Raw genomic sequence first — 14,309 nt, 5'->3', positions numbered from 1 at the left:
TGGGTTCTTGGGTTCCTCCACTGAAAATGTTTTCAGCTGTCAGAGATATCTGTTTCGTGTTATTGGTTTTAGTGCTTTTGAAAGAAAGACTAAAACACTGACTTGTGTATTCTATTATAAATGAAGAGTATTTTCCGGTGGAATCCACAATGAATGATGTATCTCCTTGGTCCTACAAACTGTTATAAAAACTGTGTAGGTATTTAGTTCTGCAGAGTACTTCTAGAGAGTAAAAGTTTGTTTCCTACAAAGATTCTAGCAACATGCCAGTACCTAGTCAATTTATTTATGTGTGCTCACAAACTTAAAGATTAATAAAATTTACACATAAGTAGTTAGACACCTAATTGTCACTGAACGTAATGAGAATTAGGTTCACAATTGTATTTTTCTATCTGGCCATGGATTCTGGAAGTTAAGGAGATAGCACAACCTACTGAAAAGAATCTCCCCCATTTCTTTTACTGCTTTTGGGGCTATTTCTTAAGTCTTATCCCAGAAATAGTCATGTTCCAGAAAACTAGCTGCTTGCAAACAACAATGAAACAATGTGAGTCTGGTCCCATCTGATGGGCAAACCCTTCGTATGCCATCATCATCTACCAGTAAAGCTGAATCCAAACCCAATCCCACAGAGCAGAGATGCGGGGATGTTGGAGGGTGCCTTCTCCCACCCCCACAGCTCCCCGAGCGCAGATAGGGGGGCTGGGCCAGATTCTTCTTTGAAATGGAGGCACCTGACAGGGTCCTGGCAATGTGCGTAACAGGGCTGAAACGTGGGGAGGAGCTGGCTTACAGCCTCTTGCTGCCAAAGTATAACATGGTGTTAGTACAAATAAAAATCTAACACACAAGATTTTATCCTGTATATTTGTTTTCAACCTTTAAAATATCAGGAATCTCAAATCTGGTGTTCCCTGGCTGAGCAAGAAGGGAGGGTCAGCATATGTTGTGTTACTTTATGTAAAGAGAAATGAAGGACCAGATTTTTAACAGACATCTCTTTACATTTAAGTATTTCTGTGGTATTTGAATTAACAGGTGCTAAGAAGCAAGCAAACAAAAAATCTGATGTTTAAGCGGCCTGATTAAAATGTCTCTTTTCACTTGACTGTTTTTAAGTCCTATTTCTTGTGATTTTGTATGGGTAAGTGGCTCTTCAGGGGTGTCTGGAACATGGTTTGAACTGGTTGCAGTTGGCTGGTGAGAAGCCCAGGCAAAAGAGAGTTGTGTAAGCTCCTTCCTCTAACCTTGATTACTTAATCCTTTATATTAAAGGCTCATAAGACTGGATTCAGAGTTCTCATTAATCATCACCTATGGACATCACAGATGTCTTAATCCCACTAGTTCGTCATTTACTGTTGTGTTTACAGAGCAGAAATGATCTAAACTACCACAGGAATATAAAAAAATAGTTTCACTTTCCTTTCCCTCGGAGACACATCACCTTCCCAGTACAGTTGTTATTTGTCAGTACCCCCAGCTTCTTTTGAGAACATCAGTGCTGTTTGTTATGGGCGACACAAGTGACAGAGGGCCTCACAGTCACATATAGAGGGACCATGTTCAGATCCTACAAAGTGACCTTGTTAGGTCATTAAGCTAAATTGTTGCAAATCCCTAACTCGGTGCCACCACTCAAACTCACTTAACTTTAGTCATATCAGTTTCATTTAAGCTGGTAATTTATCACACTAAATATTTTCAACTGGAATTTACAGAGATAGTTTACAAATTAAACTAAGTACATTTTTAGATGACTTAGATAATAACAGCTAAAAAAATAGTAGAAAGCAAGCCAAGTGCAACATCCACCTAAGAGTTAATACTAAAAGCTAGCTTTCCGTCTTCATTCTGCTACAAATCAAAATAGACTATTTTTGCAATAGGCAAAATGAAACCAAGTTAGACACTATACATGGCATATGCTACAAGAAATGCTAAAATAAACCTTTGCTACCTGAAAAAAAAAATATTTAAACCTGGATCATGACAAGCCCACTTTCTGTATGCCAAAATATTTCTCAGTCACACACTTTTAGTTTAATTAATATCAGTGTAAGTAAAATTTTTTGGTCTAGCATACACTTCATACCAGAATTTGAAAAAATACTGTCTATATTGTATAAAGCCAGTATAAATACATTTGGTAATGAAGTCAGATTTTGCTAGAACATTTTGAAGTGAATTAGATAATTTTGTCAAACTATTTAAATGTCTTAGCAAACCATTTGGGAAAATTGACTGCTGGACTTGATATTGACTTTGGCAAAGGATGGTATAACATAGAGCTTTTCTAAATAAAAAAGAAAAAGCCTTTAAATCAAATTCTGAATCTTATGTCAAACTTGAGTAGACTATTTGTACTCCGCCTCATGTAGTTTTTGGCATCTTGCACATTTGATGACTCAGTAATTAGGTTTCTTGATAGTAATCATTTGGTTCATTCCACAGACTTAAACTATGCAATCCAGTCTTGTCATCGTACTGATTCACAGTATAGAAATTCTTCGCATTTACTTAAACATGAATGCTGAGACAGCTGACAAATGAGGCAAAACATTATGTGTGTGCCAGAAAGCTGGAGCAGTTAATATGAAGAAAGGTAGTGTTAGGTGTTTCTTTCCTATTGTAAACCATATATATTTTATATGAGTAATGGCATACTGCTATGAACTGGCAAAGGTGTAACGGTTCTATGTCAGTGGCTCCAAACATTGGATTATTAAGTGATTTTGCCCAGTTAAATGGATGAATGCTTTAAACAAAACTGTGCTAAATGAAATTCAAGGACTATTAGTTCACACTAAGTTTCTGTACTTGCAATTAAAATGTCATGTATAGGCTTTATTTCAGCAGTCATTAATAATGTAAGCATAAACAATTAAATACAGCAAAAGGATCTTGGACTGGGTATGACAATGCCGATGCAGATTATTTTGAGTTTAGAAAATGGTATTTGAGATGCTGAAAAATTCCAAGTAATTATGTCATGAAACTAGATACCCTGTTTTAAAATGACTATTCAAAAATACATTCCACTCTCCATTTCCTGATGTTTGGTTCATGGTTAGAAATCTGTTATCATCTCACTCTTGCATTTTGTCATAGGATATTAACTATGGTGTTTCTGCAAAGATTTCACATTACTTAGGCATATAAGCACTGAGATAATAAATCAGCACTTTTGTCTCCTCTGAGAAAGAATACCTATTCCACTAGAACTGAAAACAGCAGAGACAATTCTGACATAAACTTTGGCCTAAGGAAATGATCAAAATGCCTGTAGAAGGAGCTCAGTGAGAAACAGATCACTCAGCATGGCATTTCTGCTGAAGGAGAAGTGATGTACTCTGGAATGGAGACACCAGAGGCAGTAAGGAGCATTCATCTGGGAGCTTCAGACCCCTCAAACTGCAAAACTGTCTCTTGCCCTCATTCTGGTCAAGTCTTTGCTTTCATTTCTTATTAACAGTACCAGAATGTGATGTGCCTTAGAAACAAATCCACCTTTTTGACAGCCCGTTAAATTCTTCCCATAGTATATCCTTACTTTATTTCAATCTTGGTTGGGATTTTTTGCCTTAACTCCCCTAGGAACCAACTCAAAGAGGAAACAGCTGAGCAGCACATTGGGGAGCAGTGAGAGGAAAGGATTCTACTCCCCCAGGATCAAGTACTCCCATTCTGCAGGGAAAGAATAGCTTGTGGATTCCCTTCACTTTGGACTGTCTCCGTACTTCCTATTTGTGCTCACTGCCTTCTCTGCTACAGAAAACTTCATATCTATGTGGTATAACTTCCGCCTAAATCAGCATGCCCAGTGCCTCCTGTCGGCCATGACTGCCACGGGTATGAGTCTGCCAACAGGAAATGTGGGAGGCAGGGCAGGGAAGGAGAAGGGCTGGGCACAGGCATCTTATGTGACAGGGACAGGGTAAGTCTAGTCCTGTGATGGGCAGATATGCATTGTACATTGGGAGGGGGCACTGGCACTTGCTCCTGGCATAGGTCAGAAGAGATGGCTGAAGGAGGAACAGGGTATAGAAGCTAAGCTTGCTACAGCATTCATTCCCCAATTAAGCAAAAAATTGAGTTCCTAATTGAATTTCCTCAGTCAGATTGTTCTTCAACTGTTCCAGGTATAGTTTTCCTTACTGTGCCACTTACATGCCATATACACTCTGCCTCCTGCCCTTTGCTTAAAGCACACAATTAAAAACTTTCTGGGCTTTCCTTTCCCTATATAAAAGAAGGGATGGGCCAGTCACTGGACTAGGATAGGAAAACTCTATATTCAATTGCTGTATTTGTTAAAGAACCACAACATATTTTTAAGAAAAAAAAAAATCTCTTAATCTCTCTGTATCCCAAGTTCCCATCAGTAAAGAAAAATCAGAGTCCCTTCTCTGTCCAAAGTGCTGGGAAGAAAAACTCTTAAGTTTGATGCTTAATTTGCGTGAGGCTAGGCACAAAAAGAATCTGAGCAAAAAGATTAGAGCAGAATTTTGTGGCTTACAGAGATTCTTTACTGTTGAGAAGATGTTATGAGATCCTTGAGCAAATGGTGCTTTAGAAATATCAGATACTGTAGCAATGTAATGTGATCCATACTGTAGCAATGCAATCTATATAATCAATGTGATAATATACCCTTCCCTGATTAGGAGCTTACTCGTTAATGCCTGCTGCTGAGACATGTATTACAGAAAATCTTATCAGAGAGCAAGGAAGTGAGAAAGCCTGCTGCTCTGACACAAAATAACTCTTACTAAGGCAAACACTGCCTTATTCCCGAGTGAGTCATAGTTTGGGTTTTTACCCTTTGAGAGATTTCTCATTTTAGCTGAGAAAAGTTCTCTGCACTTTTCCAAACCTACAAGAAGTCATCAAGGAAGAATTAAAAAAAAAAAATTAAAACTAAATGCAATTGCACTCTATGAAAAAAAAATCTCAGTGTGTTTTGTTGAAAACAAGGACAAGACCCTGAGCAACCTGATAGTAATGTCAAAGTTTGCTCTGCTTTGCACAGGGCATGGATGGCATGACCTTCTGAGGTCCCTTCAAAACTAAATTATTCTATTATTCTAAAACAAACAAAATTGCTTAGTTTGAGCCAGTGGTTTTCGAACAGCATCAATGCAAAGTAAAATAAACACTAATCATTCATTATCATGCCAGACAGAGGCCAAGCATGTTTCATACACATACCCTTCCCTGGCACTCTCCAACGGCGACTGATGGTGATGTGGACTGGAAAGGGTAGAGTCAAGTGGATGGTGTCTTGAAGGGATGTCATGAGGAGGCGGCAATATACCTGGTGAGGGACCGTTATGGTTAGCGCCGGAACCACTGTACATGCCTGTGAACACACATCATTTTGCAAAATAAAATCAGCAAGGAAAGAAGCTTCCAAATAAGTCCCTGAGAGTCCCCAACTCCTTCCCTATCCCGCACCTGACCCTGGGACACAAACACACAACAGCTCACTTCTGTTGGGGGAGTCATACTGCCAGGGGAGTCACCTATTCAGAGACCCAGTATATTAGTGAATACTGCTGTGCTTGAACAGCACTCAAGGCTGTATCAAGGTATTTTGACGTGTGTGTCTCCCCTCCAACCCTCTCAGGTGGTCCATTTCTTCCTTTCTGTGACTGCAGACCTGCAAGCACTCCCAGCAGCTGGCAGGATTTGGCAGGACTCTCACCCTGCCTTCACCGTATTTCTGAGTGAGAACTCACAGTGCACGTCGTTTGCAGAATGATGGAGCTCATACTGACAGCAGAGTGGTACATGATATCTTACCAACATCACATTAGACACTGAACTCCGAGCACCGTGTTTGTGTAAGGGGGACCAGGATTTGGGTCGTCTTCATTGTTCATTTAAAACTTGTAAATTTGACTTTCAATCAGTATGCTGCTGAACATCCTAGACCATTTAAAATATCACATATTGATACAAATGAAACCCCAATAAATTGTGAAGAGGAGTGAGGAGAAATTTTTAATGAGACCATGAAAACAAAAGGTTTACTAGTACACAGAGGTACTGAAGGAGTGTTGCTCCATTTTTTTTTGGACTCTGGCTACTATCCTCTACCATGGCAGTCAGGCACCAATAGCCAAGTGTCTGTCATGCCCTCAAGCACATACTTTGTTGAAGAAGCTTTGTCCAGGACTCTTGGATTAAGATGCTAGGATTAAGATTTTTTCTTATAGTCTCCCTTCTAAAGAGTAAACCATACAGTAAGACAATCTAGGCTATCTGGGGGTCAGGGCCTTGGCACCGACTTTTGGCGTGAAGGCTGCACTGAGGGGAGGTCGCAGAAGTGCTTGCTGCCTGGCGTTACAAACACTTTGCAAATGCCACCCTATGGCAGGGGGAAAAAAGGACTGGCTCCTACTAAGTGCAATTCTTGGAAAAGTCTAGTCCTTCTTTTCTCAGTTTCTCTGTCCTTCTTCTCTTCTTAAAGTTTGCCTACAACACATGTCCCAGAGTTTTGGCACACCAGGGCATGCTTCCCAGGGAATCTGCAGGCAGAGGAGGACTAGAGCAGCCACTCACATTGTATTCTGAAGGCTGTGGGGAGCAAATGAAGTTTGCCAGGACCCACAGTGTCCAGCTATACAGTACAGAGGACCCCACACGCCCTCTGAGGCCTAGTTTCGTTGCCTTCTCTCCTCCTGTAGCATTCACCTTTCCTCTCCCACTCACTGTGTGGAGAGCTACACATTCAATAAGACAGAGCTGTGTGTCAGCTATGCTTGGACATGTCCCATTGTCAGTGACAGGGTTCTGGATGGCACTCCTCCCAAGCCCTCGCAGTGACATGGAACAAGCAGAAAGCATCATGAAAATCTGGAGCCATAGGGAATGTGTGACAGCCCTCTGGGCGGATAAGACATGGCTGAATGTCAGCATCTGTTTCTGTGCAACTGAAGAGCAGAACCACTTAAGGCAAGATTCCAGCCACCTTTGTCAGGGACTTCAGATGAGTCAAAAACTTCTCATGAACAATGAGTCCTCAGCTGTTGACAGATCTAAAGCAACAAAAATGAACCACATCATCTCTGTCTCCCGCTAGACAGAACGTTTGTCAACCAGCCAGTGAAACCAACTTGCTTTCTGGACTGAAAGCCAGACAGAAGGGGCTTTAAGAAGTCAGATGTTCCCAGGTGATGCTAGGATTTATTTGTCAAAGCCTTTTCTGATAACAGTAAGTCAGAAGCTAGGATGCTACATTGTGAAAATGTCATTTTTCTACTGGTGGCTTCAGTCCATTTTATAATGCAATAGTTTCCACTTCCCCCAAATCCTTACTATTCATACACTCATTACCAGGCTTGGAAGATGAGCCAAATACCAATTTGACCTTGATTGTACAGTGTCATTTCACACTTCAGCTGTATTTCCTACAACACGCAGTTCAGGTATATTGGCAGCACAGCCTGGTGGAAACTGATGAACCTAAAAAGAGATGTTTATGCTCTCTAAGGCTGGCAGACTATTACTGGCTCCCGTCAATAACTCAGCCAAAAAGCTCAAAAACCCTCAAAAGGTAGTTTTAGCAGTGTGGTGGGCCAGTAAACACACTCAAACCTTTTATCTTAGAATCCCGCCCCTGAACAGTTCATGAATGTTTAAGAGGTCTCTCCTGGCCCCTTCCTTACTGTCTCAGCTACTGAGGATAGTTCAACTCTTTGCTTGAGGTGGATGAGAAAGGCAGAGTAGCAGAGTACCTACAACCAGCATACCCCTCTAGAGAAGCAAGAAAATGTTAAAAAAAACACCCAACACATCCGTATGTCCAGGAGCCAAGTCCTGCACGATCCCATGCACTCAAACCCACCCCATTAGAAAACCACATGCAACCAGAATCCCTGTCACCCTGAGTTTCTGTCATATCCAACTACTATGCAGAGGAGTTTACCCATCTCTGGAACTACCAGGGTGGACACCCATTGCCCACTCTTGGGCTTGAAGAGTTGTCTAGCTGTGAACCTCCTCTCCTAGATAAAGTAGGGCTTCTTCCATCTACCCTGAGTTTATCCATCTTTTGACTGGCTGATCACACCTCTGGAAAAGGTCCCTGCTTGTGGCATGTGTGTGCTGAGGCTTGCAGGGTTTGTTCGTCAGTGAGTTTTCCTTTTCCAACATCTTTATTTACCACACCACCCTCGCTCATGCTCGGTTTGACATGTGGCATCTCTTGTCTCCCTGACCTCCCTTCCACACCGCAGCTTGTGCTGCCTCACCCCAGAAGCCGCTGGCTCCCCTCGCACTGACACCCCCTCTCCACGGCATTGCTAGATCAGCAGCCCACCGCAACATGGGCTGAAGCATGTCAGGGTAAACCCAGCTGTCCCCATATCCTCAGTGACACTTTGACAGATGTGGCGCTACACGTGTGCTGCCTGCTGCCAAGCAGCATGTGTCACAGCTGAGCCCTGCCTGCCTCTCCGGCAGTGGCAACACTAATTTTGGGTGCCACTTTCTGGTATCCAGCTGCCAGTATTCATGAAACTTGTCAGAACGCAATTATCTCTGAGGCGTTTGTCAAATGTGGTTGAGCTTGGCTAATGGATTTAAAAAAATACTGTGGGGAAGGGGACTGACACACATGTGGACAGAGAAGCGAGCAAAATGATTACGTAAGCCTTGCTTCCTAAGGAAATGAGACTAAACCCAGAGTCTTGGTTTGTACAGCATGTATCCCTCAGACACAGGGCTAGTGGGAGCAATGAGGGGAGCTGCAAGGCTGCTCTGGCATCAGACACAGCAATGTGTGCTCCTGGGCCTGGTGGTGAGGCTCTGAGACTGCACAGCCTGCCATTTGGATGAGGGCTGCATCCACCCCTGACGCTTCTGGATAGTGAGAAAGCTGAAACAGGAACCAATGTAGCCAAAGAACAGACCCTATTGTTCACTTGCTTCGTTTGCATGGGGTGTCTGCCTGTAATTAAAGAGTAGTTCGAGGGCCATGTGGCACACAATGGAAGATGGGATTTACTACGAGATTCCATGTGAATCTGCAGTGAGACATTAGTAATTTCTGTTGAGTCACTGAGAACCAAATTGGTATTTATTTGAAGTTAAAAGTTATTTATCTTACACAGTGCAAGACAAGGGCACTCCAACAGAACATTAACTCTACTTCCTTCAGAGGGACAGACCTTTCTCTGGTCATGGACACTGTGCAGGGTGTACTACAGTAGGCACTATGAATGCTATCAGCTATCAGCTATCAGCCATTTATGCTGCTACTGGAATTCATTTTGACTGTAAAAAGCTTTGATATACATATTTTTATTCCAGACTTCAGACACTCAAAGTTTGAAGCTGCTGTCACTCTGATTCCATGACTACCTAATGGTGTGTTCATATGGGTGTTAAGCCCAAAGATGGTGCTTTTAAAAGGAAACATTGGCAGTGGCAGTTTATCAGGAGAGAGAGAGAGTGAACTGCCTTGTTCAGGGAAGCAGGAGGTATCTGCTGATATGAGGGTGTATAAGGTCCTTCCCACGGCCAAGCCCTAACAGAACGGATGAGCTGTTTGAGGGGAGAGGAATGCTATCTTTGCTACGTGGATCCCTTTGCCTAGGAAACTAGGTGCCTCTACAACAGCAGAAGTCAAGGGCAGAAGAGCAGTTGCTATTCCAGGCTCAGTATGATTTTTCAATACTTCTAAAATTTCACTTTTACAGTTTTTCTTCCCTTTTTTTCAGCAGTGAGCTGTAATATTCTGAGTACCCGAAGTCACACAGAAGCCTTTGGAGCTGTTAGGAATGACTAATCCTGCAAGTGCAACCCACTTCAGGACTGTGTACCTTAGGCCTCTTCACGCATTGACCATCTTAGCTTGTAAATATATGTCATCAATCAGTATTTTAAATGGGTCGGCCTTTAACCTTAACATCTGTTGCCAAAACAGTACTCTGAGCATCTGTGAGTAGCAGCTTTTTTCCCCCCAGCTTTATGCTGAGACCAGAAAAACAATAATAAAACATGCTCAGAGAAAATGCCTGAGTGGAATTACCTAAATGGAGACACTTCCTTTGTAGGGAGAGTGATATGAGCTCTTGGGCACAGCCAGGGTTGAATGTGTGCAGCCATGAAGCATCTTAGTTACAAGGAGGGAAAAAGGAGGAAGATCTAAGCAAACAATGGGTTCCTCTGACTGCAAAACATTCTTTTGCTCACTGTCTTACCCAGTCCTAAACACAAACCTGCTTTGAAGTCAGACACAAGGGATGGGAGCTTTTTAAATATTTCGGTTTTTCTGTGATTGGCTTTCATCCCTGACATATTTAAAATGTGCTTTAACTTGGAGAAAGACAAAACTGAAACTCTCCAGGAATCCAAGTGATCCCTAAAGCCCAGAGCTCTGCACATTAATAATGTGGTTTCTTTGAAAAAAAAAAAAAAAGAAAAGAAAAAAACCTCCCAAACTCAAAACAAAAACCCAAACCATGAACATTTTCATATTTTCATCGACATCATATACTGTATTTATCCATATATATCCTATGTAGAGTATTATAGCTGATTTCTCCAGAAATGTTACCTCTGCATATGTGAAAGAGCACACGTGCAATCCTTGCAGACTACAGGTGGCAGCAGGAATGTCCTTATGCTTTAATCTGTAAGGATCGGCACTTTAGCTTATATGCCCTAAACAGTGACAGAGGAACAGTTTTGCCTATGGAATTGTACTACACATAGTATGAAGCAAGTTCTGTTTCACTGTAAAACAGTCTTTCAAATCTTGATTTATTTTCCCTGGCACTTTTTCATACTGTGCACGTGATAGGGTCTTACATGGAGTGACCCACTGGAAGTATCAGGGAAGATTTGCTAGGTTTTTTACAACATCCTGGTGACAGATTGATGTAATCAGCACAGAAATCATATCAGAGAAAGCCAGTATTACTGATAGATAAAATCCTTAATTTCACAAGAGGTTCTCAGAAATCACACTGAGAGGTTAGGGATGGATAGTTTATCTGTAAGCTAATAACTTTCTTCCTGTTTTATCATTGTCACTTGAAATCTGAGGCTATTTCTGAGGTCCTTAAGTGCAGCCTGTTCTGAGGGAAATGTCACTAGTCTTTCCTGTCCTGCCTGGAAGCGAGAGGCCAAGCCATGCTTCAGCTACACCAGACTGTCAAGAGTGGAGAGCAGAGGCCACGTGCTGCTGCCCTCACAGATCTTAAGAGTGCAGACGACAAAGGCAGAGAATGGAAGCAATCCTCCCAAGTCCCTCCAGCTTTCTGCCACTTTTCGAGGAGCCACATATAAACTGTGAGTGCAGACTCCCAGGGGAACAATGTTAGAATGATGGGTTATTTCCCTTTCTACTCCATTCTGTTCACCCAACATTCCAACATTTTAGTACAACTTGAACTAGAAAGGAAAATAGATGTCAAGCAGGATGCATTTTTTGTTTTTATTTTTAAGATCTGGAGTAAGAAAAAAAGCAGGAGATTCTTGCCTAAGTAATTTTTAGTCATCTATTACTTTGCTGTTGCAAAGAAAAATATATTAATAAACTGCATCAGCTTTTCCCTTGGTGCAGGGGAACTAGCACCAGGCATTTTTGTTTTCTAACCCCAGTTTGCCATTGGATTTCTCTACACCTCAACAGAAGCAAGCTAGGGTTTGTCTGGAAAGCTCATACTCAGTTACTAAATCAGTTTAAAACATATTTTAATAATACTAAGTCAAGCTGTCCTCCACAGTGGAACTGAAAGAGGATAAAGTGCATCTTAAATTAGGATAGATTAATTTAGCTCTAAGCTAAATCATTTTAGACTAGACATAAGAAAGAAATTTTTTACAATGAGGGTGGTGAAGCACTGGAACAGGTTGCCCAGAGAGGTAGTGGAAGCCCCATCCCTGGAAACATTCAAGGTCAGGTTGGATGGGGCTCTGAGCAACCTGATCTAGTTAAAGCTGTCCTTGCTCACGGCAGGGGGGTTGGGCTAGAGGACCTCTAAAGGTCCCTTCCAACCCAAAGCATTCTACGATTCTATGATGATTCTATGATTCATTCTATGAATAATTTTGGATTTTAATAGCACTGAACATTTTCTAATATTGACCAGGTTTGAAAGTAGAATCTTCAAAAACGGCATCCCTGTCTTTTTGTGTCTCACCTTGGCTCAGCTCTGCTCTGCAATCCAAAGACTTCCTCCTATGAGGAGAGTGCTGGCGTTGTTCAGCCTGCAGAAGAGAAGGCTCCAGGGAGACCTTATTGCAGCCTTTCAATACTTAAAGGGGGCTTACAAGAAAGACAGGGACAGACTTTTTAATAGGGCCTGTTGCAATGGGACAAGGGGTAATGGTTTTAAACTAAAAGAGGGTAGATTCAGACTAGATATAAGAAAGAAATTTTTTACAATGAGGGTGGTGAAACACTGGAACAGCTTGCCCAGAGAGGTTGTAGATGCTCCATCCCCGGAAACATTCAAGCTCAGGCTGGACAGGGCTTTGAGCAACCTGATCTAGTTGAAGATGTCCCTGCTCAATGCAGAAGGGTTGGACTAGATGACCTTTAAAGGTCCCTTCCAACCCAAACTATTCTACGATTCTGTGCTTCAAACTGCATAGCATGCGGTATACTGGACTCCACATTCCTGCCCCAAAATTAGGACTAGTCTGTCCAAAACTGGGTTAGTATGCATTATTATTTAAACAATTATAGAATGAAAAAGTGATGAATATTTGTTACATCTTTTTTCTGGAGATTCTCTCCAGACCGTACAAAGTACTAGATGTAAAATGTTGCCATATATCCATCCCATTTCTAATATGCAGCTGCCATTAAAAAATGAATAAGATATTGGGATGCATCTGCACCATGACAGAGAATGACACAAGAAAACGTGACAATGACGGCTTATAAATCAAGTGAATGATGTAATCTGGAATTCTGTGCATAGTATTGGTTATCCCATCCCAAAATGGATATTACAGAGTTATGGAAGTTTCAAAGGCGGTAACATGAATGGTTCTCCAAAAGCAGGTTCCACCAAAGCAGACCAAGTAAGAGTCTATGTGCATATTCTTCTCATTGAACATCACCTGAAAATTGCACATGCAAAAATCAAGGGAAGTATTTTTTCAAAAAAGCGTGGGCTTTGCAATTCGTTGATACATGATGTTTCTGAAGTCAAGAATAAAATTAATATGAAAATTAGAAAAAGGGCTAAATAGTTACATGGACAGAAAGAGATTTGAGAGTGAAAACAGCTAAGTTAAAGGTTCCCCACTCTAATCTCTAGAATCAGTGGAGGGATATGGGTGGCTTCACAGGGTGAGGCAGGTTACAATTAAACTGATGGCCTTTGAGAGTTCCTCTTTCTCTCTGCTGGCTAAACAAAGTACCTGAGATTGCTACATCCCTGATTCAGGATCCTCTGCTGAGGTTCAGAAGTTGTGAATCTAGATCTTATTTTCAGCAGAAGGGAATGGAAGATTCTTTTTCTTTTCCTATAAAACGTATAGAACAGTCTAAGGTCCCTGACAGGGGCCAGCTCTTGTTCAAACCGCAAAAAGAAAGAAAAGACAGACAAGAAGGAATGAAAGAAAGAATAAATACTAGAAAAGATAATTAAACCAACATGTTTGATATTTCAAATTCAAGCTTTTGCTCCATTCATACATCATCATATTATTTGTTATAATCACACAGTGCATGATAATACACAGCCTCATCAACTTTTCTGCACCTCCCGAAGAGCTGGAAAACCTTATTGCTGCATGCCTTTGTATTTGCTAGAGCACTCGTTTGGCTTTAGCAAAGCTCATGCCCCTGCATTCTGCTGAAGCCAAGGCAAACTTTTTAAAAGAGGATGGAGGCTGGATAGAGGCTGATTTTAGCAGGACTGCTCCCCGCTTCATGTGAAATTAATGGGAGCTATTTGGCTGACTAACTCTGAAAAATAAAGTCAGGCCTTAGCAAACAACTCAAAAATGATTTCATTTTATTTGTTGGTTTGGGTTTTTTTTTCATCTTCCATAGTGGCAAATCAGACCCATAAGCTTTTCTGTTTTAAATCCTGTATTATATGACATATTTAGCACCATACTTATTAGAAGTATTCTTACCTGTAATTAAATCATGATGACCTACAGATCTACCACATTTCCCATCCAAAATGTGTTGTGAAGATGTGTGGAGTTGTTGTATAGCTAAGCATTCACTTAGTACATCTTGTTCGATATCAGTACATGAATTTAGCTACAAGAGGAGGATAAAACAAACATTTTATTTCAAAGTAAACCAAATGACTTCTAATTAA

The 14,309-nt window shown here is 41.3% G+C and overlaps 1 protein-coding gene across 1 annotated transcript in view; it reads right to left on the bottom strand.

The window, feature by feature from the left end:
• The window catches only part of GLIS1 (GLIS family zinc finger 1), a 208,099-nt gene that overhangs the window by 20,634 nt on the left and 173,156 nt on the right, over positions 1-14,309 (bottom strand). The window contains exons 7-8 of the mRNA XM_075711221.1: positions 14,116-14,248; positions 5,215-5,365 (exon numbers count right to left, since the gene is read on the bottom strand). Coding sequence (XP_075567336.1) covers positions 5,215-5,365; positions 14,116-14,248 — 284 coding nt within the window. The remainder of the gene's footprint in view (positions 1-5,214; positions 5,366-14,115; positions 14,249-14,309) is intronic.

Source organism: Pelecanus crispus, chromosome 5, assembly GCF_030463565.1.
Source record: "Pelecanus crispus isolate bPelCri1 chromosome 5, bPelCri1.pri, whole genome shotgun sequence".
Lineage (NCBI taxonomy): Eukaryota > Metazoa > Chordata > Aves > Pelecaniformes > Pelecanidae > Pelecanus > Pelecanus crispus.
Note: the sequence above shows the minus strand (reverse complement) of the source record. Positions and strands in the feature narration are given on the sequence as shown.